At 39.6% G+C, this 25,044-nt stretch overlaps 1 protein-coding gene across 1 annotated transcript in view; it reads right to left on the reverse strand.

Moving 5' to 3' along the window:
- Positions 1-2,171: 2,171 nt before the first annotated feature.
- Positions 2,172-25,044, reverse strand: part of KDM7A (lysine demethylase 7A) — an 82,714-nt gene continuing 59,841 nt past the window's right edge. The window contains exons 12-20 of the mRNA XM_045495860.1: positions 18,223-18,432; positions 16,593-16,717; positions 16,225-16,379; positions 14,907-15,004; positions 14,269-14,417; positions 13,714-13,922; positions 12,240-12,325; positions 9,420-9,693; positions 2,172-8,766 (exon numbers count right to left, since the gene is read on the reverse strand). Coding sequence (XP_045351816.1) covers positions 8,672-8,766; positions 9,420-9,693; positions 12,240-12,325; positions 13,714-13,922; positions 14,269-14,417; positions 14,907-15,004; positions 16,225-16,379; positions 16,593-16,717; positions 18,223-18,432 — 1,401 coding nt within the window. The 3' untranslated portion in view covers positions 2,172-8,671. The remainder of the gene's footprint in view (positions 8,767-9,419; positions 9,694-12,239; positions 12,326-13,713; positions 13,923-14,268; positions 14,418-14,906; positions 15,005-16,224; positions 16,380-16,592; positions 16,718-18,222; positions 18,433-25,044) is intronic.

A 25,044-nucleotide genomic window follows, 5' to 3' on the forward strand; every position in this document is an offset into this window, starting at 1 on the left:
GTGGGGGGGAAAGCTAGACTCTGGAAGGCAGGCAGCCGGTCTTTTCTCTCTCTCCTTCCGTATCTGGGCTGGCCCACCTACAGGGTGGAGGTGCAGAGGGCGGCAGGAGAAGCTTCAGAGTAGGGAAGGCGGCGGCACCAGCAGCGAGGGAGGCAGCTGAGCCCTCACAGGGGCCACATCCAGGCCCGGGAAGCGGCGTAGGCACTGGGCACGGCCCCTACTGGGACCCTCGGGATGCGGCTTTGGGAACCGCTGTTGGGTTCATGTATTGTAATGGTATCCCATGTTCCCTGTTTACAGCCTGTTCTCCACTAGAAGGTGAGATTCTAGATGATAAACCAGTGTTTCATGTGTGTGTGTCCCTGGGAAAACTAGACTCAAAGCTGAGTGACAGAAAACTTCTGAAGATATTTCAGTCCAAAATGAAGGAAATGTTTAGAACACAAACCATTTTGTTTGTTTTTAGTGTTTATTTTTTGAGAGAGAGAGATTGCGAGAGGGGAGGAGCATGGAGAGAGAAAGAGAGAGAGAGAACCCCAAGCAATCTCCACGCTGTCAGCACAGGGCCCGACTCGGGGCTTGAACTCACAAACCGTGAGAGCACGACCTGAGCAGAAATCAAAAATCGGGCACTTAGCCGAACTACCCAGGCGCCCCGAACACAAACCATTCCTAAGGACCATCTATTCCTTTTTAATAACTGAAAATATACAACTAAAATAATGAGAATGCCAAATTCAGAGGAAATACCAGAGCTTTTAGGTAGGCTTTTGATTAAAACCTGTTTTATTAGCAGTGTGAACCCACACATATTATTTACCCTCTCTGGCCTCAGTTTCATCTGTAGGATGGGGAATATAGCACCTACCTCGCTGGGTTACTCCGAGGAAGAAATGAAAATATCCCTTATATGCAGGAAGTACTCAAATGGAACAAAGATAATGAGGGCTTCTGTCCAAAACTCTGTGTTCGGCATACCACCTGATTCTTCTCAATCTAAAATGAGGGCTGGGTCACACGACACATCTCACAGTGATGCGTCTCAGTCTCACTGCTTGGTGCAAACACAAAAATCAAGCTAAGTCTACGGAGAGTAGGTCCTGATAACCGGTACCAAACGAGCCTGGTGAAGGGTCAACATCCCGCAGGTATACAGACCGACAGTCTGGATTTTTACAAAAGAACAGATTCGTTCAGATTTAGGTCTCAATCGGCTGGACCAGAGCAGGCCAGTTTAGAAGAAAGAGGAGGCATAAAGGTGCTTTGGGTAACACTCCCGTAACAGCTGCTGAGGTGGGCTAAGTGTGCGTGCTCTGGAACAGCGACTGTCTTGCAGGTATTAGGTACAGGAAGGGCACAGGCCTCTGTTACCTCTGTAGCCTTGGCTCCTGTGACCTGCACTCGGGGTCCTCCTCCTGAGCAGACTCAGCCACTCTCTGCCCCCTTCCCGGGCCCCTCTTCCGCCCTGAAGTGCTGCCCCCAATCCCCGTACTCCTTCTTCCTCTGTCCACGGCTCCTTTCTCACTGGGCCGCATATCCTCTCAGACTGGGCTATCAGATCCCGCAAAAGCGCCACGTCTGAAAGGGAACCCGTCTTTCTCCCTGAGCTAGCGCTCCCACCCCACCTTCCCTGAGGCAGCTGGTCACCGAGGCACCTCTTTTCTCCCCCACCTTTCACCTTTCACATAAGCTCCCTGACGACTGGGGCTGTTCCGTTCGCTCCTGTAGCACCGGCACTAGAACAGCACCCGGTATACTGCAGGTGCTCAAGAAATCTCTGTGGGGTGACCAGGTTGGGGACCATGAGTGCTCTTAAATGTCCATCAGGAAACACCCCCATCCGTGGCCACAACACAGCAGCATCTTGCCAATTAGCCTTTGTTGTTCTTTCCCCTCTTTCAGCAACTGCTTCCCCAGAGATACATCTAATAAAAGAATAGGACACATTACTCTTCACATTTAAATCTTCGGAAACAGTAAGAAGCGGAAGTGTGACACAGCTTTTCACATTCTCCAATCTCCTATGAGTCAATAAACAGAAAAAGGGAGCAGCAAGTCAGATTTGGATATAGAATTCAGGTTTTTTTTCTTTCAAAGACACATTTTATACAACTTTCAACATTTATACTTTCAAACAAAATGAGCAAAAAATACACCGAGTGCTAAAAAAATCAAAACAGAAGTAATACAATTTTAATTTCAATATTTTAAAATACAGAAATTGGAAAGTAAGAATACTAAATACAACTTTAAACAAGTCACTTGTCCTCCCCTAGAATAACCAATGTAAGCTACTTGAAGACTTACAAAGTGAAAACAGAAACAAAATAAATACTGTACACTTTCCCCGCCTGCAGGCAAAAGATGGGAAATACTGTTACGAATCCAAAAAAAATGCTCTTAAAGCTTCCGCATCCCATTTCCCAGCCACACCCCACTCTGTTGTCACACCGTGTGCTTCTGTATTCAAAGGACACACATGTGCACACATACCGACTGCCTATACAAACAGACAAGACACTACTCCGCAGACACCCCAAACAAGAAAGGGTGACAGTCACCTTGGACCATGGGCATAAAAATCAGTTAAGGAAAGTCAGTCAGGCTAGCAAAACGTTACTACAAAACTAGTAAATACCATAGCCAACAACTGTCCCCTTTTCAAATTTCACAGATTTAAAACCCCTAAAACCAATACTACCCCCGCATCACCACCCTCTACACCCCACCCACCCCCCAAAAAAAACCTGCTGAAGCACTGGCAAAGTTAGACATTTCACAGTAAATGTGAAAATTCATATTATATAATCTCTTAGAATGAACCTTTTCACCCTCTTTCCACAGCATGAAACTGTTATGGCTTAATTTATATTAAAAGTAGAAAAGTCTTGTCGGAAGGAAATAGTCTGCAAGGGTGCACTGTGCTCCCTGATCAGCGCTATTTCACACCTAACAACTGCATGAATCGCTTTTGCAGTCAGAAGCTGTTTTTGAGAAAACTGAGGTTATTATAGCTTTTGATTCAGTCTAACCATATATGTAAGGCCCTTAGTTTGGTTTAGGTTTCTTTTGCAAGATAAAATAACCTTGGGGTTCACTTAGCAAGTTACACCTCAGGTCCCTGACTATAGTGTGGAAGTTATATGTATGCTTTGTAAAAATAAAAGGTTACTTATGAATCTTAGAGGGAAGAAATGATTCTAGGCAAGGAATCAACTCCTCATTATAGATCACACTCAATGCTGGTAACTGTCACCAACCAAAATCCACCAAAGAAACGTAAGAAGAGTATGTCTGGGTTATTTTATTCCTGCAAAGTACGATATATTCCAGCACTTATGACCACTGTTTTGGTGAAAAATCTTGGGGACAAAAAGCTGACATCTTGAAAAGGAAATGGCCAAAATAAAACTGGGTGAGGCAAGGTTTATCTTTATGATTAGGTTCCATTTAGGACTGATTTCCAAAATAAAAGTGGATTCAGAATGTCACAGGTCTTGCATAGGTTTATAAACTACTTGGAGGTCAAGGGCTACGTGGTAGCCAGGGTTTATTAGTGAAATAGTGCAGAGCAGATAAACTTGGAAGATTCACTGTATGCAGTTTCAAAAAGGTTTTAACAAAAAATTTAATTTTCCACTTGATAAGACAAAGCTTTAGGACACTAGAAAGGGCACCAAGGGTGAGTGGGAGAGTCTGTGGGGTAGAATGCAGGCAAATGAGTATCATATTCCCCTACCCATTATAAAGGGAAAAAATACTATAAAAGAATAAAACCACAGTCATGATAAGCTGATTGCTTTGGAAACAGGCATTTGCTTCCTAGCGACCTTACTTCTAAAATTTTGTTTCTGTAAGGGGATCAAATATTTCACTTATGGCAGGAAGCTCACTGAAAAACAAATGAAAATACGAAAAGGGTTTTTAGTAAGGCTACAGTATTAAAATTACATTACGTTCGTTCATCAGCAACGTAGTAAGCATATTATTTCTTTCCCTTTCTTTCCACGTGACTTCTAGTAAGCTTATCATCGTCATCCACCACAGGAGGAGCAGAGGCTGCACAAGGTCACACAACAGGGGCTGCTTCAGGAAGCGAGGGACCCGAGGTCTAGGATCCACTGTGACCCCAGGCGAATCACTGCCCTCCTGGCTTTCGTTGGTCTCCTTTATTTACTGGCAACACTCTTTTCCTAAGCTAACGATCTGAAGCTCAGCCTTCTCAAGATTGCTTTAGGTGAAGGTCTGGGACATCCAAAAATGACTGCCGATTTTTAGCAGGGAGGGAGCAATTAGCTTAATATTTAATGGGGGAGGGAGAAGGGGAAGGAATTTTTGAAAAATGTTCAGATTTACATTATTAAGCCCTCATTTCTTAACATGAAATTGTAAAATGTTTACATACTGTAGTAGTTACTCCTGGTATCGCTTCTCGGCCTTTTGGCTAAGATCAAGTGTAGTTACTCCTGGCAGTAGTAAAGTGGGCCGTACAATTACTCATCCACTCTTTGGGGACTAGCCCTATCACTACAGACAGCACCTCTTGAAAAGAGCAGAAGGAATCTTCTCCTCTGAAGATGTCAAGTCTCCTTTCCCACTACAGTGTGTTCTCTCTCTACCCAGCAAGCTCTTCGTGGCCAACTGCGAGCTGGCTTTGTTGGTTCCCATCTTTTGACCATCTTATATTTTTTCCCTGGCTCCTTGGGTAGCTGCTAAACCATTTTAATTCCATGACTTATTTTACCTTTATCTAGTACCTGAAGAGTCTGTGGAGCAGCACTGACCTAATTCCTCTTTGAGCAAAACCTCAAACCACCTTTGAGTTCCTTTAAACCATCATAACAGCTACTTGTTGTTATCCATAAACCCTTATCCATAAACTAGCTCATTTCTTTTTCTTCCACTTCAAGCACTAATTCTGATTTTAACTCAATGCCTTGTTAGAGATGCTTCTGGTTCTTTAGGTACCATGCTCCGGGCATGTATTGTATGTGAAACAAAATTTATGAGTAATAGTTTTCATTTAAAAATACATAGAGATGTGCACTGTCAGTTGTAACTTAAATAATGATAAATTCTCGGTAAGTATGACATGTTAATAATTAAGGAATGTTTTTCTATGTTTTTCCTAACCACATTTTTGTCCATACTTACAAATGAGAAAACCAAGACTCAGAAAGAGTGACTTATTTCCGGACACACAGCTGATGCATAAACGGTAGAACTTGGGACAAAAACCCAGGTTCGTGCTCCCTTCCATGTTACGCCACACCCCTCTACTACCAACATTAAATTATTAACTTCTGAAATATTTCTTAAATTTTAAAAATTAAAAAAAAAAACCTTCCACTTCTTTGAAACTATTAAAGTTATGCTTTTTTTTTTTTTTTTAAATACATGGGCCCTCTTTTGCATAAGTTTGCTTAGAAATGAAACTAATACTGCTTATTTCTTGGAGAAGATGCCTTCAAGAGCAGAGACCACAACTTCAACTTTAAATTCCCCCACAGTACTAAGTAGTGCTGGGCACACAGGTGTTTCATAAATACCTGCTGCTAGTATACGAGTCAATACAGTAGAGTTCATTTAAAAGGCAATAATTAGGATTATTAAAAAAACAGAACAGTCTTCAAGCTAAGTATTTAAGTTGTGATAAAGATGGGCTTGTTTTCTCTGAGTTTACAAGACGATTTCAGTCAGAATTTTTAACTCTGTATGCTTAAAACTTAACTGATGCTTACGAAGTTCAGTGTATTTCTAGGACGCCAAACTACTATCAATTGCCAGCTTTGTATTATTTACATCGTTAATCAATCCTGGAAAGCACGTTGTGTGACATTATGAGTTACAGTACAGGGGGTCCCAGGTTAACAGAAGTCACTTATTTGAATCAATACAGAAAAACCATGATCTACTAGTACCATTAAAATCACATATGTTAAGTCGCAATTGTTTTTACCTATTTATTTGCATATGATCAGCTAAATGCCACCACTGTTGTCTCCTTGTCTATGCTGCAGTGTCCGTGTGGTAGTATGGTTTATAAAGGAGACAAAGGAAAACATGAAAGGTTGTCTATCACAGCGGAGTCCAGACCCTGGCTGCAGTCATCTCAAAGTTCAGTCATTTCCATGAGATAAAAGGATGCATCACAGCCAGTAACTTTAGAAGACCTTTGACTAGGAGGCTCACTGGGCCAGTAGGCTGAATTTTCACCAATTCAGAGAAAGATACATGAATTCTGTTTCAGTGGTTATATTATACTACCGAAAGCTGTTTTTTGGTTTTTTTAACTTAGCCCGTTAATGGGCTAAATGCGCCAAAAATGAATCCACAGTACCTTCACTTAATACTTTTACATACTGGCTACTTAAAATTAGTATTTATTGGTCTAAGTACACAGGGTGGACACTGCTCCCACTTTAATTCATAAAAATAAACCGATTTTCATTTTTATAGCTAAAGAAAAGAGGTCAGGTGATTAAAAACACTTAGAGCTAAGAAAAATGTAAAGAAAACGAACCAGATCATGATGTAGCCGGAAGAAGAAATTATAATTCTTATTTCTTAAACCCAAACAAAATCATGGGAACTCTAACACTAAAATGGTGTCTGCAGAAAACCAAAACGTCACAAGAATACATCGGGAGGTAGGAGAATCAGTCAAACCCCAACTTTTGACAACTTGAGATCCAATGACCAGACAAATGACTGATTATACCCATCTCCTTAACTAGTTTTGGCATAGTGTAGACAGAGTTTAAGTAGGCCATTTATAGACATTTAGTATTTCCATACCAATTCTTTTTCCTGACACCCAGTTAAGACCCAGACGTTGGTCCAGTTGCTTGGACCAGAAAGGCTAATTCATAAGCTATTTTATATTTATTCCATGAAATACTGGAATAGAGACAGAATAAGGAATATTTCTCTTTGAAAATACACATTTGAATACAACCATGAAAGATGATGGTATAGGTTTTTTTCTTAGCTCTTCAAGTGACACTTAATACAGAAGGGAATGTCCTGCTACCTTGCTGAGTAAAAAAGAGACAAATCCACAATATGGCCATATTTCTTCTCCATAAAAATAAATTTTATCTTATTTGCCTATATTTTCTTTGTAGAAACTTGTAAAATGTTCTATTGTCAGAGTTGGGAATATCTCCACCCCACCCCCAGAAATCACTTATTTTTATGCCATGGGGGAGAAAAGGGAAAATATAAGCTATTAGAGCAACTGAAAACTGGCATTTAGCAAGAACTGTGCATAAAGGAGATAAACGATTCCTTAAAGCTCGACCAGATACTTAATCTCAATATGCACTGGTTAAGTTAGGACATATGGAAGAAACTGCAAGAAGCACCATTTTACTCCAGATCCGTATCTTAAATAATTCCTTAGAAAGTTAAGAAATAAGAAACTAGACACACATACACCCAAAAGATCTACTCCAACATGCTTGCTCCTATACAACTTAATATAGTATAGTCCTATTATATTACGGCTTATTATGCAGATTTGAATATACTAAGTCAAACCATATCTCGTATTTTCCAACAAGTTAGATACACACAGAATAAAAGCGTCATAAAATATAACCTCTGTGGCAGGTGCTCGTCCTGCCCTCCAACACCAGCAGTATGAAGAAGGCCCTCTGTAGTTACAAATGTATTTGAAAAACTATAAACATGACAATTTAACCAAACTTATGATCCTTTCCCCAAAGGTAGGAAAAAGATATTAAAGCTGTTCTCTTTGGGACCCAGATATCATCAGCAAAAATGAAAATGCAAGAAGCCTATTTATATATAATTAGAAGAAAACTGCAATGTCAAACGAAATGCGAAACGTGGGATCTTTTATGTAATTCTTACACGTTGGCTACGAAAGTGTTTCCCTGCAAAGAGAAGAGTCTTGTGTCGTCACAAAATGATGGGGAGTGCAGAGGGAAGGTGGGATGTAAGGTAATCGACCTGGATAACAGTATGCACCTTGGATGTTAGCAAAAGCGAAGCTAATAGCTTATAAAAAACACATGAAATATATAAAATAAAATGATTTTCATATACATCTTAATTTAAAATAATTAATGCATCAAATCCCTGTTTAAGACTTTAACCTGAATATCAAATTTAAGAGTCCAGACTAGTTACTGTTACTGTGGCTCCTCCCCACATGTAACATACACACTATCAAAAATAATTTAAAAACTTTCACATTCTTAAATCTAAATTAGTGAGATATTTCTCCAGAAATCTTCCAAATAAATAGCTTTAAAAAAGAAAGAATTTAAAAGCTGTTAACTTTAAAAAAAAAAATCTGTTAAATAAATTATTGATAATTCTTTACCTTACTACCGAAAATAAATCAAGACACTACCAACAACAAAATGAAATTCAAGCCCTGACAAGAGACCTTTCCCAGTTCAAGGTCTCTTTTTAAGGTTCTACCCTCCTTCTTCCTCTCCCCCACCAGGTCCAAAACGGTTATTGCTGAGTGGGTGTGGCACAGTGAAAATGCAGCATCAGGTTCATTTTGTTCTTCAGGCAGTGTTCTCTACTGTACATGCAAACCGCGTCAGGCGAGGGCCCGGCAGAAGCTCCAGGCTCCTGCGCCCCCGAAACCAGTCTGTCTCCAAAGGGAAGAGTGGCCACAGCAGCAGCCCTGTCACACAAAGAAACGGGCGTGGCCATTTCTGTTCAACTTAAGGATCTTCCCAAGACGTTGCTTGGCTGTTGCCATTCCTTTTTTCGGACGTTTACCTATAAAACACCAACGACAGTGTAAATCATAATGAAAGTCATTCTCGACAGACAGCACTTGGAGGACCTAAAGGGAGAGCTGTACGGAAAGCAAGGCTTTTAGGTGTTCCGATCGGGCAAAGTCACGCTCCTGGAATCCTGTTGCTTCAAACTTCCACCTCAGCACTTGAGAGATACAGGCCAACCTCCTTCACAGGACTTACCAGGCCATCCGTCCCTCAGTCTGATCCCTGCCGATCTCTTGAGCATGAGCTCTAACCGGATTCCTGCGTCATCCGGTGCTTCAGTGACCAAACGGTGGGTCCCTAAATACCCCCCCGTACTGTTTCTCACCTTTGTACCATGGGCCATCCCATCTCCTTCACCCTCACTGTGGTCCACCCTGTCACTTCCCCAACCTGGCCTGGCTAACCCCTTAACCTCCCTTTTCGGGATCCACCTCCTCTTCCAGAAAGCCACTCCCAATCCTCACGGCTGACCTAGGTATCCTTCTGTTCCCACGGGCATCTCTGTTCGCACAACAACCTCTGCAAGCTGCCATCACCGCACCATCCCTCAGGCATCAGGCTGTCAGCAGCTGCAGGGCAAACCACTATACGAGGCCATCGAAACTGCCACCAGCACGGCCACACACAAAATTATACTCAGCCTACCTTTTGTTGCCTGGTTGCTGATAGGTGGTGGATTTGATGCAGGTCTCTTGGTGGGGTGAAGGGGCACTGAAAAGGAAGTTTCACCAACTGGCCTTTCTGGGCTTATACTGCCATTATTTATCTGGCACGCCCCTGAAATCAAGCTTGAATTCTGCGTATACTTTCCATTTTGAGGGCTTGAGCCACTGCTGTCCACAGAATTTCTACTTTGTACCTTCTGAATGATTTCGGATGAACCTTCCTTTTTGATGCATTTCTGGCCTCTACTAAGATCCTAAAAAAGGAAGGAAATAAGGCCGGATTTTTAGAGTCCTTTAAGATAAGTGAGGTATTTACCCTCTCTATTCAATAGCAAGTCAAGAGAGAGAAGAAATAGACTACTGAACTGCGGTTTTTGTAAAATGTGGCAGCCACAGAAGACCACCCCTTCAGGATGGCCATGTCACTCCAAAACCCAACAGCACGAAGGGATTCAAGTATTGAAGTTTGCACAGTAACTTAAGTCCAAAAGAAAACTTTTGTATTGACATATTTATATATACACACATATATAGTTTTATTTACGTAATTTATGATTTATATATACATAGCTTATATTTTTAAAATGTTTATTCATTTTTGAGAGAGAGAGAGAGTGTGCGAGCACGCATGAGTAGGGGAGGAAGGCAGGGTGGGAAGGACTGAGGATAGGAAGCAGGCTCTGTGCTGACAGCAGTGATCCTGATGAGGGCTTCAACCTTCCCAAATGTGAGATCATGATCTGAGCTGAAGTCGGTCACTCAACCGACTGAGCCACCCAGGCACCCCACTTATAATTTATGTATATAAATACCTCTTTCCCTAAATGTATATATTTGTATAAGTACATATAATACATAAAGTGTATTATACTGCAACATGGCACTGTGCGTGTGCCATGATATGACATGGAAGGAACACGGGGATGGGGTATGTGGACCTACCATTTCCTTAGCATAACACAGCTCCCATGTATGGTGTAATGCACTATCTTTTTTTACAATCTAACCTCTGTTAAGTTTCACCTCCACTGTATTTAAGTTGTGTGCTAAGAAAAGCCCCTGGATGCTGAGCCCCAAGTCTGATTTTTCTCTAACAATTCTTCCTTCAGTCTCTTCAAGATCACTGAGTGAACCATTAGGAAAAACAAACAGTGCTACTGACTGGTAGGTCTTGAAACCAATGGAAAGGGTCATCACCAGAATTAAAAAAGGAAAGGAAAACACAAACTTGAAAAGAGCATACATCTGATGTGATGTTTCATGAAACCAGTTGTATATGTGTGTATGACATAAAATAAATTCCTGATTCCGTAATGGTCAAGTAAGTTTTTAAAAACAGCATTAAACATAGACTTGCTTTAAATTAGTCTTACAAATCTGCCTGAGGATGAGAAAACAATTGTTATGATTTGACATGCCTCTCTATAAAACCTCTCTAGCTTACAGGCAAAAGAAATCTGATATTTTCTAAGGCGATCTTGCTAATTATGTGCTTTACTTCTTTATTTTCAAAGACAACCATAAAAACAACAGCTAGATTCAGGGGCGCCTGGGTGGCTCAGTTAGTTGAGAGTACAACTCTTGATTTTGGCTCAGGTCATGATCCCAGGGTCGTGGAATCAAGCCCCACACTGGGCTCTGTGCTGAGTGTGGAGCCTGCTTAAGATTCTCTTTCCTTCCCTCCCTCCCCCCCTTCCCCTTCCCTCCTTCGCATGCTCTCTCTTTAAAATTAAAAAAATATAAAAAACAAAAGATTCAAATAATAGTTTATTTTTAATATTGAATCCTATAATACTAACAAATTATAAATTTTATGACCGGTGAGGTACTATAAAATCATACACTGAATGAGTGAATTACTAATAGTTTAAGGATTCCTTCCTTGACCTTTGATTCTGGAGCATATTCTTCTATTAAAAGAACTTGTACTTACGAAACTTTGCCTTAAAAAAATAACTTGGCTATTTTTCTTATTGTAAAATCGATAGCTATTTAGAAAATGTGGATAAGCCAAATGAAGAAAATAAAAACCACACATAAAATCCACTGCTCAGAGTATGCTTGGCATTGGGAAGGTTAGGGGACTCAACTCTGCCACATGAGAATTTTGATTCTTCCTCTGTCATTTTCCAAGGTTTGCAGCAAAAGGTCGTATCACTTTCCTTGTATGGTGCTACTGGTAAGGCTGTGGCTTTTCAAAAAGCTATTTTGGGTTCATTTTGTTTGGTATAAGCAATAATACACTGGGATCCCAAGACATCAAGTGTCTCTTCTCTTAGAGCAGGGGCTCCTAATCTGGAGTCAGTGGATAGTCTGGGGTAAGGATGGGACACAAACCGTGAGAAAATTCTATGCAAAAATCAGTATTTATGATGAACATTTTTCTGGAAAGAGAATCTATAACTGTCATCAAATTTCAAAGAAATTTACTATCTAAAAATGTTCAAGAAACACTGTCAGAGATTAAAAAGAGATCTTCATGGTACTTTTTTTCCCTTTCACTCTACCCAGACATAACTTAAAAGTGTTGGCTTCAGGAGTTTTTAACTTTCCTTATATCAACTATTCTTTTCCAGATCACATTATATCCACATGGCTTGCATTAGCTGTTACATCGGAAACCTGTAAGGAGGAGAGCTGTTAAATGTGCATTTAACTGTAAATTATTTTTTTACCTTTACAGATCGAACGGTTGATTACTGGTTGCAGTAAAAAATAAAAAAAATTAAAAAAAATAGAAAGCAAAAAGAGTTAATAACAATCTTCAATCTCCTTTTGATGTTTCAAGCCTGGCACATACCTGAAGATGAAATCTGGAAGTGGTATCCAACTGTTTTCTCCAGGAAGAACTCCTCAAGTCTTGATCTTCAGTCTTGACATGGTACCCTAAAGAGATGTTTTAATTAAATCATCTCCGTACAGACTTGATCATAATGAACAAAATTCGCCTAATGTTTAAAAGTGAAAGTACATTTAGGTGGACATTTTATTAAAAAAACAAAAACAAAAACAAAAACAGTATGTTAACCCTTTAGGTACTTATGCACATACTTTCACCACACTTGTTTCCCTCCCAAGAATAAAACAGCCACCAGCTCACAATCTAACACATTAAACCTTTCAATTCTCTCCAAGACTGTCTTTCTATGACAGGTTTTGTGCCAGATGCTGGAAGATCTAGAGTCAAATTCTAAGGCCATCTGTTGGAGATGAGAAACCAAATGCAACATACTCTAAAACTGGTATATTTTTCCATATAGAATAAAGGCATATGTTTGCCTGAATTCCGCAGTATTTTCCTAGAAACCTTCTTTTCAAGGGACCAGAGAAATTACAAGGAGACACAATGGTGTGGACAGACAGATAAACCCAGACCTGAATCTGAGTTTTTCCATTACCAATGCATCTTCAGGCAAGTTATCTCTAAACCTCAGTTTCCTCTTCTACAAGAAGCCCAGATTTTGAGATCAGACAGTCCTGGGTTTAAATTCCAATACCAACAAATAATAGCTATGTAATACTATAATAGCTATGTAAGTACTCTAAGTACAGGCAAGTTCACTTAGCTTTATTAAGTCTTCTTGCCTCCTCCTATAAAAGCGTTATTACATACACCAAAATGTTGTTTCAAGGACTAAATGAAATGGATGTCAAGTATCTGGCAGACAATTCACACAACTAGGTGGGAATGAACACAATTTCTACAACAGCAATTTCGTTTTAATGTGGTACCGTCTTCTCCACCCGTCTTCCTCAGACTTTCGGTAGACAAAATCTTCCCCCAAGGCACAGAGAACAAAAACACTACATGACATCACTAATACTGTCACTGAGTCTTCTCTTCCCCAGTACTTCTTTTTCAAGTAGGAGAGAGAGTATTCTCAACCAGAAAGAGATCAAAACTTGTTTCCCCTCCCATGAAAGGAAAGAGGGTTGATGGTTCAAGCCTAGCAGACCATGTGAGATGCCTCAACATTCTTTCCACTCTGAACAGCTTAGGAAAGGGAAACAGTACTAACTATCTTGCAGCAGAACTGGTAGGATTATGCCAGTGAACATGATTCTCCAGCCATTAATTTACATTTTGAGTTCTTATACTTGCATCTTGTAAACATCAACATTATGTATTTTTTGGCCAATAAGCGTAACACCATCTCCAACTAAAGATGTCCGATCAACAGTTCTTATTCATAATCTTTAACTGCAGCTAGGATTACAGAGCTATTAGTTGGGGGAGACATGTTACATTTTAGACACTAATTTATGTCTCTTACCACATTCCACTGGTTTATCACAGCGATACACCTGTCTGACCTCATGGTTACTGCTGTGGCAGCCGCTGGGATCCTGGAGAGAGTCTCTTTCACCATTGCAGTCTGTGCTTTGTATCTGCCTTTGTAAACATGTGGAATAGTGCAACCCTGCCATAGACAGCATGCCCTGAATCGCTTCTTCCTCTGTGCTCGTCGAGGTAGGACATTCCCTAAAGAGAAGGTAAGTAAAAGGACAAGAGTTTATTTATTCTTTTGACACTTTTTGGTAAAATTTAAAATAAAAAAATGTTTTCATGTAATTTATATCACAATGTAATAACACTACTACCATCAATAAGCCTAACTTTTTTTTGAGAGAGAGCACACACACACACATGAACAGGGGAGGGGCAGACAGAGAGGGAGAGAGAGGGAGAGAGAGAATCTCAAGCAGGCTCCATGCCTAGCACAGAACCTGACACAGGATTCAATCCTACGACTGTGAAATCATGACCTGAGCTGAAATCAAGAGTCAGACACTTAACTGACTGAGCCACCCAGGCACCCCAAGCCTACCTTTTAACTGGAATTTCATTCCTAGATGGCTTCTGGCCCTTTTGAACAAAGTTCCTCATCACAGTAGAGTCCTCCTTGAAGTTTGATGTTATTTCTTGTTTCTTTTCATCACCTGAACTTTCAGACTCTTCAGTGGTAAAATTATTTTTCTGAGATAATAAATAATTAAATGGAAGCAAATAATGTAAGAAATCTGAGTAAGTCTGTACTAACCAAAAACACTTTATCAGTCTAGGCAAAGTCAGAATCTTAATTATCATGGAATTATTTCTGTATTTCATATGACAGCTAAAGTTTCTAGCAATTACAGTACGTAACTCCTTAGTACAAAAACATACAGTACAGGATTTCTTTAAAGTAAAATGAAACATAACCTATGAGAAATATAAGAACAGTATTTCCACCCACCCTTTCTAAAACGAGACAAAAGCCACATTTATCAAATGTAAGTAGTCTGTGACTGGGGGTATGTGTGCACATGCATGTGTGTAATCACCATTACAGGGAAGACCGGGTGCCACAAAGGTCATGGAGACAGGCTTTGGGAAAAGCTGTCATTTACTTTCCTCGTAGGTGAAGGAAAGTAGGTGTTCATCTTTCCATCAAAGATTGCAGTAGTCACAGGGGTTTGGGCATACCAGTGCAGTGCAGTCAGGTCCAGAGTCTTCTGAATCAGAAATATCAGAATATTCTGATGATCGATTCCTGAGTTCTGATTTCACACTTGTAAAAAACCCTACAAAGGAAAAGGAAGAGGGAAAAAGGAAAGTCAGTGGAAGCTTATGAGCAAGGTGGTACCTGAAGTTGGTCCAGCCTCCAGGTCTATCTCGACTGCCCCGCTCTCCCCTTTTCCACTGCTTTCATTTTGTTCATTTCTTTCTTCCCCCAGAGACTCTCTCCCTAATTGACCATGATACAGACTGAACTGTACTCTTAAAACGTTTGCGGCATTTACTGAACATGATGATATAGCCCTCATTTGCGTGGAAATTTTGTATGTATTTCCAGAAAAAAACCTCTGACGCTAAAATTAGCTACAAGATGCTTTTCACTTTCCCTTTTGCATTCCTTCACTCAACAAAAAACAAAAAGATAACTTTCCTAAACCGAAAAAGCATTCACGTGGATAGCGAATTCAAGAAGTGTGAAAACCAGGCTTTGCCACTGCCCTTCTCTCCCACGTGGCATCACCACATGACAACTGTCTGCTAATCCCACCGATGAGCTGCCTTCCCCCTGGTGTGTGAACACATGCACAGCCACACCAAATTTACTTGGAATTAGCAGGAATTGACGTATCCAAAAAGGACTTGATGTTAATTTTTCTTGTCATTATCAAAATACTTAACTACTTTTTAAAATAGAAGCGTACACAGAGGCTCTGAAAAATGCTAAGAAATGAAGACTTCATTCAAACAAGAACGATCTCAAGAAGGAGGAAGTGTTACTATTTGTCATGCTGACAATAACCAAACAGAGGTCATCCTGTCAACAGGCAATCAAATAAAACAATATATGGATTACTAACAGCTTCAGACCAGCCAACTGTACTGCCTGCTAATTCCGAAAACCATATACATGTTAGCTAAAATTATTTATGAGGCTGTATTAAACTGGTGACTATTTTATTATTTGGAGTAGAGGCCCATAAAACGCACAGGCTTTCATGTGACTCTTGCTAAAAACTGTCACCAGACAAAGGTGTCACTGACCAGCACGTATCCTTGTCACTAAAAATGCCTTCCCTGTGCATTACACCTCACTTGGCAACCGCACCCACATTTCCCCGATGGACAAACTACTCGGAAACACTTCAGATTTCTCAAAAGAGTATTAGGGACACGACAATTTTCAATCCTGCCACGAATTTAAGAATCTTAAAGTTAGCAAGATACTTTACACATTATCACATTGGTAATAAGCAGACCTTTAAAGCGACCATTAAAACAAACATACTGTTAAGTGGTTTTTGAGATTCTTCATTCTCCACCCCCTCTATTCCTGAACTCTCTTCCATCTTCATTTTGGCCTTTTTTGTCCTTCTCTTGTCCTCTTCATTTTCACTATCTGCTGTATAAAGACTTGAATCTGCAAAGGGCTGTCTCTCATCCCTGTACATGGAGGGGAAAGCGACCAAGTCACAAAACAGTGCAACGATGCAGCCAAATAGTATACCCTCTCCCCTAATTTACAGTCGGAGTGGAAAACTGAGATGCTTTCCCTGTATTTGAGTCAGATGTGCAATAATATGGACTAGGGATTAAATGAACACAGGGAATCCACCGAAAACTCATCTGTATGACACTGTGATCTACTTTACATACTTAATTATCCTTCCATTTGTCAGCAATAATCGTAGATCATTATCTTTTGCTCTCCATTCAGGTACCGTGGAAGATGGCTGGAGATGTTTGTTAAATTTTCCATTCAGTTTAGAGCTCAAGATGTCCTTAAAGTATAAAAACAGAATTGAACTTAGCATCTGCCCTCAAACGTGCCTGCCTGACAAAAGAAATGCAGTATACTGCTACCCTCCTCCATGGCCCTGAATCCCAAACTGTGCTAGGCAGCCCCCTAGGCCAGGGGATACACAACGTGTGGCACTAAAGCTATGTGGTTCCTAAAACCAAAGCATAAATATGGTTTATCTTTCTGTAGGGCCATTGACAATAAAACACATTCTATAAAGCAGAATGTAAAATTTACATAAAGTGAATTTAAAGACATTTCACTCTTGCGGGAAGCTGAAAAGCTAGAAAAGCAGTGCCTTAATGTATTTTAATTCTCATTTCCTTGCTTCTTCCTGCGAAGCACTAGTCCCTCCCAGTCATCCTATCCTTGACCTAATCTCTAGTCTTCCCAAGAGGCACCATCAGCAACTCACAGACCACCACCCTGCCATCACGAGGGACAAAGGCCACTGTGTGACATAAAAGAACAACAGTAGCTGGTTTTTAATAGAGAGTATTTCCTTTTGGTGGTGATTTTTTTCTTTAGTAATAAATAGAACCTTTCATAATAAGCTACGTCTTTTCCGGAGGGCTATCGGTTAAAAAGGTTTAGAACAACAAAAGCTTAAAATAGTATCAATACAATTACATAAAAATGTAAAATATTTGTTACAATTCCTACGGAACTTCTTTAAATATTTTAAGTCAGAAGTACTTCTTTCTTATTCATTTTAAATTATTCCTTTCCTTTACTTAAGATGTAAATTGATGGGTGATCTGCATCTCATCACAAACTCATTACCATGTTTTACAAAGGTCCGCCCTCTCCCCTTTGTCCATTGTGCCAGCATTTCTCTGACAGTTTCTCTGGGTTTATTCTGACCGTCTTCCTGTCCAACAGTCCCCCATGCTGGTGCTGTTGAGTCAGGGATAGGCTTTCTGCAATTGCTTTTCCCTCTGTTTCCTCAAATCCTTGTATCCACCTGACTTCCTCCAGTGTTTGTCAGCTCAAATGCCACCCCACCTGAGAGGCCCTCTGACGGCCCCAGCTAAAGTAGCCAGCCACGCACCAGGCCCTTTATTCTCTTGCTCTACTGTTCTGGCTTCCTTTATAATACTTGTTATCTGAAATTACAACATTTTAGTATATGCCTCATGTTCCATCCTTCCAACTTGAGCTAGGATGGAAGCCACACAATAGCAGAGACTTAAGTTTCGCTCACTCCAGTATCTTTTTCAGAGCCTAGAAGAGCACAGGGCATTTGGTAAACACTCAATAAACATGTCCGTAGATAAATGAGATCTATTCATCCTACTTCTACACTGATGCCTACAAAGCTGAATGAAGCCTGTTCCCTGTCATAAGCATCAGTACTGTTGACCCCTACAACGCTAAGCAAAGATTAGAAAACAAGAATGGCCACACTCTTCTTTTTATGACCCTTCTAAAGAACTTGCAGGAACAGCCAAGTCTCTTTCTGTAACAATGAAACATAATACTTGCCTCTTCCCACGGACACATCTCTAACCTTCTGAGGACCTCCCTTGTATGGAGCTCTAGGATGTCTAGATTAGAAGGAGTTCGGACACTATGATCTCGAAGTTTCCTCATCTTTCGTCGGGAATGATATGGGGAAGTTGCTTCATTTGAGGATCGTGAAACTGGACACACAGTAGGAATTCCCTGAGATTTAACTGGTTTGCCATTTTCCTCCTTTAAGAATTAAATTCAGAGTGTTTTTATGACAAGGCCACCATATATACCTGACTAAATAATCAGCCACAAAAACATTTTAGAAAACAAAAACCATTCAGTTCGATCATGTAAAAAACAAAGACCAAATCATAACACTCCTAAGACTCAACATAAGCTCTGCTGAGACCATTATTCCCCTCACTCCCCCATGTAATATACTGTGAACATATTTCTTTGATTTCAAATACCATTTTGAAAGCTGGGTTGTGTTCCACTGTATAGATATAGCATAATTTATTGACCTAATACCCACTGGTAGTTATTACAGGCTGCTTCCAGTTCTTTCCTATGATAAGCATTTTTTCACACATACATATTTGCATAAATCAGCAACTGTTTTTTAAACCAAAGTCACCCATCTATGTAGTTTTAACAATTAACTCTATAAAAGGTATCATGAAAAGCAGTTGTCTCCTCTTCCCCATCCCTGATTCCCATTCTCTTGAAGTAACCACTTGCAAGTTTCTTTTTATTGTAGTGACATCCACGTGATTTTGCACCACGTATATGGTAATATATACGTAACTTACCATTTTAACATTTTCAAGTGTACAGTTCGTGGCAGTACGTACAGTCACATTGTGATGCAACCATCACCACCATCCACCTCCAGAACTTTTTAATCTTCCCAAAGTTAAACTCTGTACCCATCAAATACAGTAACTCCCCATTCCTCCTCAGCACCAGCCCCTGGCAATCACCATTCTACTTTCTCAATGAATTTGACTGTTCTCGGAACTTCATGTAAGTGGAACCACACAACAGTAGTATCTTTGTGACCGGCTTATTTCCCTGAACACGGTATCTTGAAGGTTCATCCACAGTGTAGCATGTGTCACAATTCCCTTCTTTCTCAAGGCTGAGTAATAGTCCCCGGTGTGTATGTGATGTCTAGACCACTCTTTGTTCACCCATCCATCCATGATGGACAGCTGGGCTGCTTCCACCTTTGGGCTGCGTAAATGATGCTACTATGAACGTGCATGAAAACCCTGCTTTCAATCCTTTGGGACATATACCCAGCACTTGCAACTCTTGTAGCTGTTTTGGTGCTGGTGGTGTTGTTTGTTCAGTTATTTGCCCACAAATTTCTAATCACGTTATTTCTTGATTTTTCAAGAAAAGAAACACTTTTCAAGAAACACTTTTTTAAAGTGTTATTTCTTGATTTTTCAGCTTTAGATATTACTGAGTTCCTACTACGCAAGATGAAGTTTTAATCCTTGTACACTTTTCCTAAATGTACACATATTTCCTCTTCCTTCAGTAAACTGGACTCAGTGAAAATTACTTACGACTGAGGGCCACGACTTATTACATTTCCTTTCTTTTACATCCTTTGACTTTCCCTTGAATTTATAATTGTCTCACCCTCTGCCTTGTTTTCTATGTACTTATCACTAACTGATCTCAAAATTCTCCACTGGAAGAATATTCAAACACATTAGGTAATCTATCAATTTTATATTTTTCTTTAGTGACATGCCTCCTGGACAGGAACACCAGCTAAAGTACAAGATGCTCAGCTAAATCTGAATTTCAGATTAACAACAAATATAGAGCCCTTCATTCTCCTGATCCATCCTTGGCTGGTTGCTCATCAAAAACCTTTCCTGACCTGCTCCCACTCCACCACTTAAAACTGCAACCCCCACGACCATCTCTGGCTGTCACTCTCTATCTTTTCCCCTTCTTTATTTTTCTTCATAGCACTTGTTAATTCCGGATACATTAAAGTATTTATGGCTAACCTCTTCCTACTCAGCTCCATATGGGCACGGCCTCTGTTTTCTTCAGTGTTCTATACCCATCTTAGATGGACACAGCACACAGTAGGTATTCTGTGTTTGTTGGAAGAATTCCGGAGCTCCTTCTTTTGTTGGTGTTATTTACTTCCTCTCTTTTGGAACAGCACCTACGAGTTTCCTGAGAAGGGGTACATGGGAGGCAAACCTTTTGAAATCCTGCCTCTTTGTCATCTTTATTTTAAAGTATGGCTGGCTGAATACAGACTTTTGTAGGCTGACATCGCTCCCATCACCCTCTTCCCCCAGAATGTTAAAAGACTTTGCTTCACTGTCTTCTAGTTCTACAGTGTCACTGTTGAGCAGTCTGATATTATTCTGATTCCTAAAGCGTTCTTTCCTAACGCTTTTTAGAACCTACTCCGTTACATGTATTCTAAAATGTGACCACTATGGGCCTTGGCATAGGTCTTTTCTCACCTAGTGTACTCAGCATTCTGTAGGGTCTCAATCTAGGAACTTGTGTCCTTGAATTCTAAAACATTTTCTTGGATTATTCCTCTGATAATCTCCTTATTTTCTACGTTATCTCTTTCTGGACTTTCTATTATTTTGATGGTGACTATGTAAAATGACCTTCTAATTGTTCTGTCCTATTTGGTCTTTTTAAATTTAATTTTATTTTTTAACTTTATGGCAGATTTTTCCCAACTTTATCTTCCAGTGATTTTGCTAAATATTATTTCTATTATATTTCTAATTTCCAAGAACCCCTTTCCTTTCTTCTTTAAATATTCTTTGTTATAGCCACCTGTTCTTTTCTCATGGAAGCAATATTTATTTACTCTCTTCTCTCGAAGATATCAATTATATTTGGGTTTGGGCCTAAAGATTCGTTTGTTTATTGGTTGTTGTTTCCTTCAAATACTTTTTTTTTTCTTTTTCTCTTTTATTTTTTGTCTTTGCCTTCAAAACTCTTCTTGGTTCTCCATGCATTTTAAAAGAAAAAGCATTTATTTCTTTACTTAAAAAAAATGTTTTTCAAATGTTTAGTTTTGAAGGAGAGAGAGAGAGGGAGACACAGAATCTGAAGCAGGCTCCAGGCCCTGAGCTGTCAGCACAGAGCCCGACGTGGGGCTTGAACTCATGGACCGCGAGATCATGACCTGAGTCGAAGTCGGACGCCCAACCGAGCCACCCATACACCCCAAAAGAGAAAGCATAATTAAAAAGCTAATTGGTTTCAAGAAATTGTGGCAAGAGAACTAGATAAATATGTAGGGGGAAAATAATGCCTTAATTTACCTTATGCTATACATGAAAATTCAAGATTGCCCATGTACCCAAATGTAAAAGCTTCCAGGAAAAAAAAAAAGTACCTTCAAATCTTGGGGTGGACAACATTTCTTAGAGTGGACACAAAAAAAATATTATAAAAGAAAACAAATTTATAAATTGGACTTCTTCAAAATTAAAAAATTCTGCTCATAAAAAGACACTATTAGGAGAACGAAAAGATAAGCCACAGGCTGTGGGTAAATATTCACTATATTCATCATATATGAACAAAGGCATGCCAAAAGACAAAGAACTTGTGTCTAAGAGCGGGGCCTGGGGGGCTCAGTCGGTTAAGCCTCCGACTCTTGATTTCAGCTCAGGTCATGGTCCCAGGCCATGGAATCAAGCCCCACATCAGGTTCCACATTGAGCCTGGAGCCTGCTTGGAATTCTCTCTCTTCCTCCAAATAAATAAATTTTATTTATAATAAATAAACATTTTTTAAAAAGAACTTGTGTCCTCTCAAAATAAACATTAAAAAAAAAAGAATTTGTGTCCAAGATATATAATGAACTCCTACTAATCAATAATAAAAACAATATAATTTCTTAAATGGGCAAAAACTTCCAACAGATATTTCATAAGAAAAGATATATAAACAGCCATGTACAAGAAAAGGCACTCAACATCATTAGTCATCAGGAAAATGCAAATTAACACCACAATGAAACAGTATTTCATATCTCTGGGAAAGCAAAAATTAAAAAGACAGAAAACCCCAAATATAGCAAGAATATGGAACAACTACAAGTCCTACACCTTAATGGTGACAGTGGCACAACCACTTTGGAAAACGGTCTGACAGATTCTTATAAAGTGGACATTCACTTACCATATGACTTGATAACTCTACTCCCAGGTACTTACCCTCCCCCTCAAATGAAAACATTATTTACCACAGAAAGACATACAACGTTGTTTATAACAGTTTAATTCATACCGACCACATCCATATGTAACCCAAATATCCATCAACAGAAGAATGGAAAGCAAATCATGGTATATTCATTCAATGAAATACCACTCGGCAACCACAAAAGAGCTACTGGCTGATGCAACAACACGGATGAATCTCAAAAGCATTAAGTTGAAAGAAGCCAGACACAAAAATAGTATGCACTACATGGTCGCCTTTATTTGAAATTCAAGAACAGGCAAACTAATTCATGATGAGAGCCACAGAGGTCTGAATGGTGGTGGCTTTTAATAGTCAGATTATATTGGGGAGAAAGGACTTTCTGGGATGACAAAAATGATTTCTATATCTCAGTTGCAGTACTGGTTACACAACTGCCTGTTTTTGTCAAAACTCGAACTGTACTTTTATGATCTGTGCATTTTACTGTATGTAAAAAGAAAAAAGCTAATTGGGAGCTCTGTGTAAGTAGGGCTTTGTCAATTGGTGGGTTTCACTGTAGGAAGCTGCCTGAGTTGTTCCATTCAGGAAGGTTTCAAATGGTCACTATCAGCGGATCTTCTTCCTGGCCTGGGAGGTATAGGCCAGGGTGCCAGCGTTTGGAGAGTCGGGTGGAAAAAGAATCATTCACTGTAGACTGTCACTTAATCCCCTTGTTTTCAGTATGTACCCACGTCCCTCAGCTGGGTTCAGTGTCCCCAAGTCCAGTCTCAAGTCCAACCTCGCAAACCACTAACTCCCTAGTTTTCTACATGTGTTAAGACAGGGATTTGGAGATTAATTCATCTCTTAAACAGACCTGTAATCAATCCTGTTCTCAATCCCACCTCCACTCTGATATTCAGAGGGTCCTAGCTCCCTAATTCCCGAGCTTTTTGAAGGTTCTCCTGTACAAGTAAGACCTGCTTCTGGGCTTCACCCACTGCCCACACAGATTTTGGCTCTCTCAAGCTTGTTAAATTGGTGATCACTTGTATACTTCTTTCCAGCTTCCAAAATCATGCTGGAGTTCATTTCTATTATTCTCCTTGTCTTCAGGAATATCGCTTTTATTCTTTTACTATCATTTTGGCTCCAAGAGGTGAGCGCAATAAGTAGGTATGGTCAACATACCAAGTTTAATGAGAATCTTCTTCTTTACTGGATTAAGTGCAAGTGCTCAGCTAAGGGATATGCCACTTAGAAAGCGCAAGCTAATTTACACTTCCTGACCAGCAGGACAAGAACACAGAATTTTATCTTTGCCAATTAGATGAACGATCATTTGGAATCATAAATTATTTGGCAAAATATGGCTGAATGCTTTTTCACATACTGAGAATATTTTTCATATTTTTATTGGATTGGCCATTTCTATTTCTTCTTTAGTGAGATACCTGTTTATTTTCTTGGCACATTTTTCTACAGTCATTTTGCTGCCTTGTATACTCTCAACCCTCCAATTTAAACAACAACAACAACAACAACAACAACAACAACAACAACAGCACTTTGCTGGCTATTTTTGCCCAATTATTCTTCCAGATAGATCTCACCATTTTAAATTTGTAATATCAATTTGGAATTGACATATTTCAGAAATGACATTTATTCAATTGCTATTTCACCTCCCTTACTAAAGATTTATAGTTTTTTTTTTATATAGACCCACACCTTTCTTTCTTTAAAAATCTTTTAAATGTTTATTTATTTTTAAAAAAGAGAGAGAGAGCGAGAACAAGCATGCACTTGAGTGGGGAAGGGGCACAGAGGCAGGGGACAGAGGATCTGAAGCAGGCTCTGCACTGACAGCAGAGAGCACAACGCAGGTCTCAAACTTGGGAACTATGAGGTCATGACCTGAGCCAAAGTCAGATGCTCAACCAACTGACGCACCCAGGTGCCCCTAGACCCACATCTCCTTTCTTATTGAGTTTATTCTTAGTTTTGGTTATCACACATGAGATTTATGCATTTATGTATCTACACATATATTTAAGATTATATATGTGACTCTTGATTTCAAAATCTATCTCTATGCATAATAAAATCTTTTTATTGCAATTACCACCACTCTTTAAAAACGGAAAATATTTTTCCACTGTATCGGAACACATTGAGAATTATATAAAATATTCTATCCGAGGATATTAAACACAGCATTTCATTGTTTCTTAGATGTATACCTCTTTCCATTCCCCAAACACAGCCTGAATCTAAGATGTTAAATTACCACTTAGCCTCCATTCCTCCACTTAATTTCCTTTCACTTTGAGCGAGACACTAACAGAACCACCTTGTTGAAGAATTACTTTAATTAAAATCCCCTTTAATACCGAAAATAGTTTTCTAATTAAACAATTAAAACAACTAATCTCAGATTTTATGGGCTTTTATCAAGGGGGGGTTTACCAACCCAAGTTGCTCTAATACTTCAGTCACGTGGGTCTCCTTGCCTTTCCCCACCAGTAGCATCCCTCTTTCCCAAAGAGCCTGACCTGGCTCGACTCACCTGACATTTTGTCTCTTCCTCTAATTACTTAACACATACTCATCTCTGCATAGCAGAAAGGAATGGGATCTGAAATTTT

Source organism: Leopardus geoffroyi, chromosome A2 (genome assembly GCF_018350155.1).
Source record: "Leopardus geoffroyi isolate Oge1 chromosome A2, O.geoffroyi_Oge1_pat1.0, whole genome shotgun sequence".
NCBI lineage: Eukaryota > Metazoa > Chordata > Mammalia > Carnivora > Felidae > Leopardus > Leopardus geoffroyi.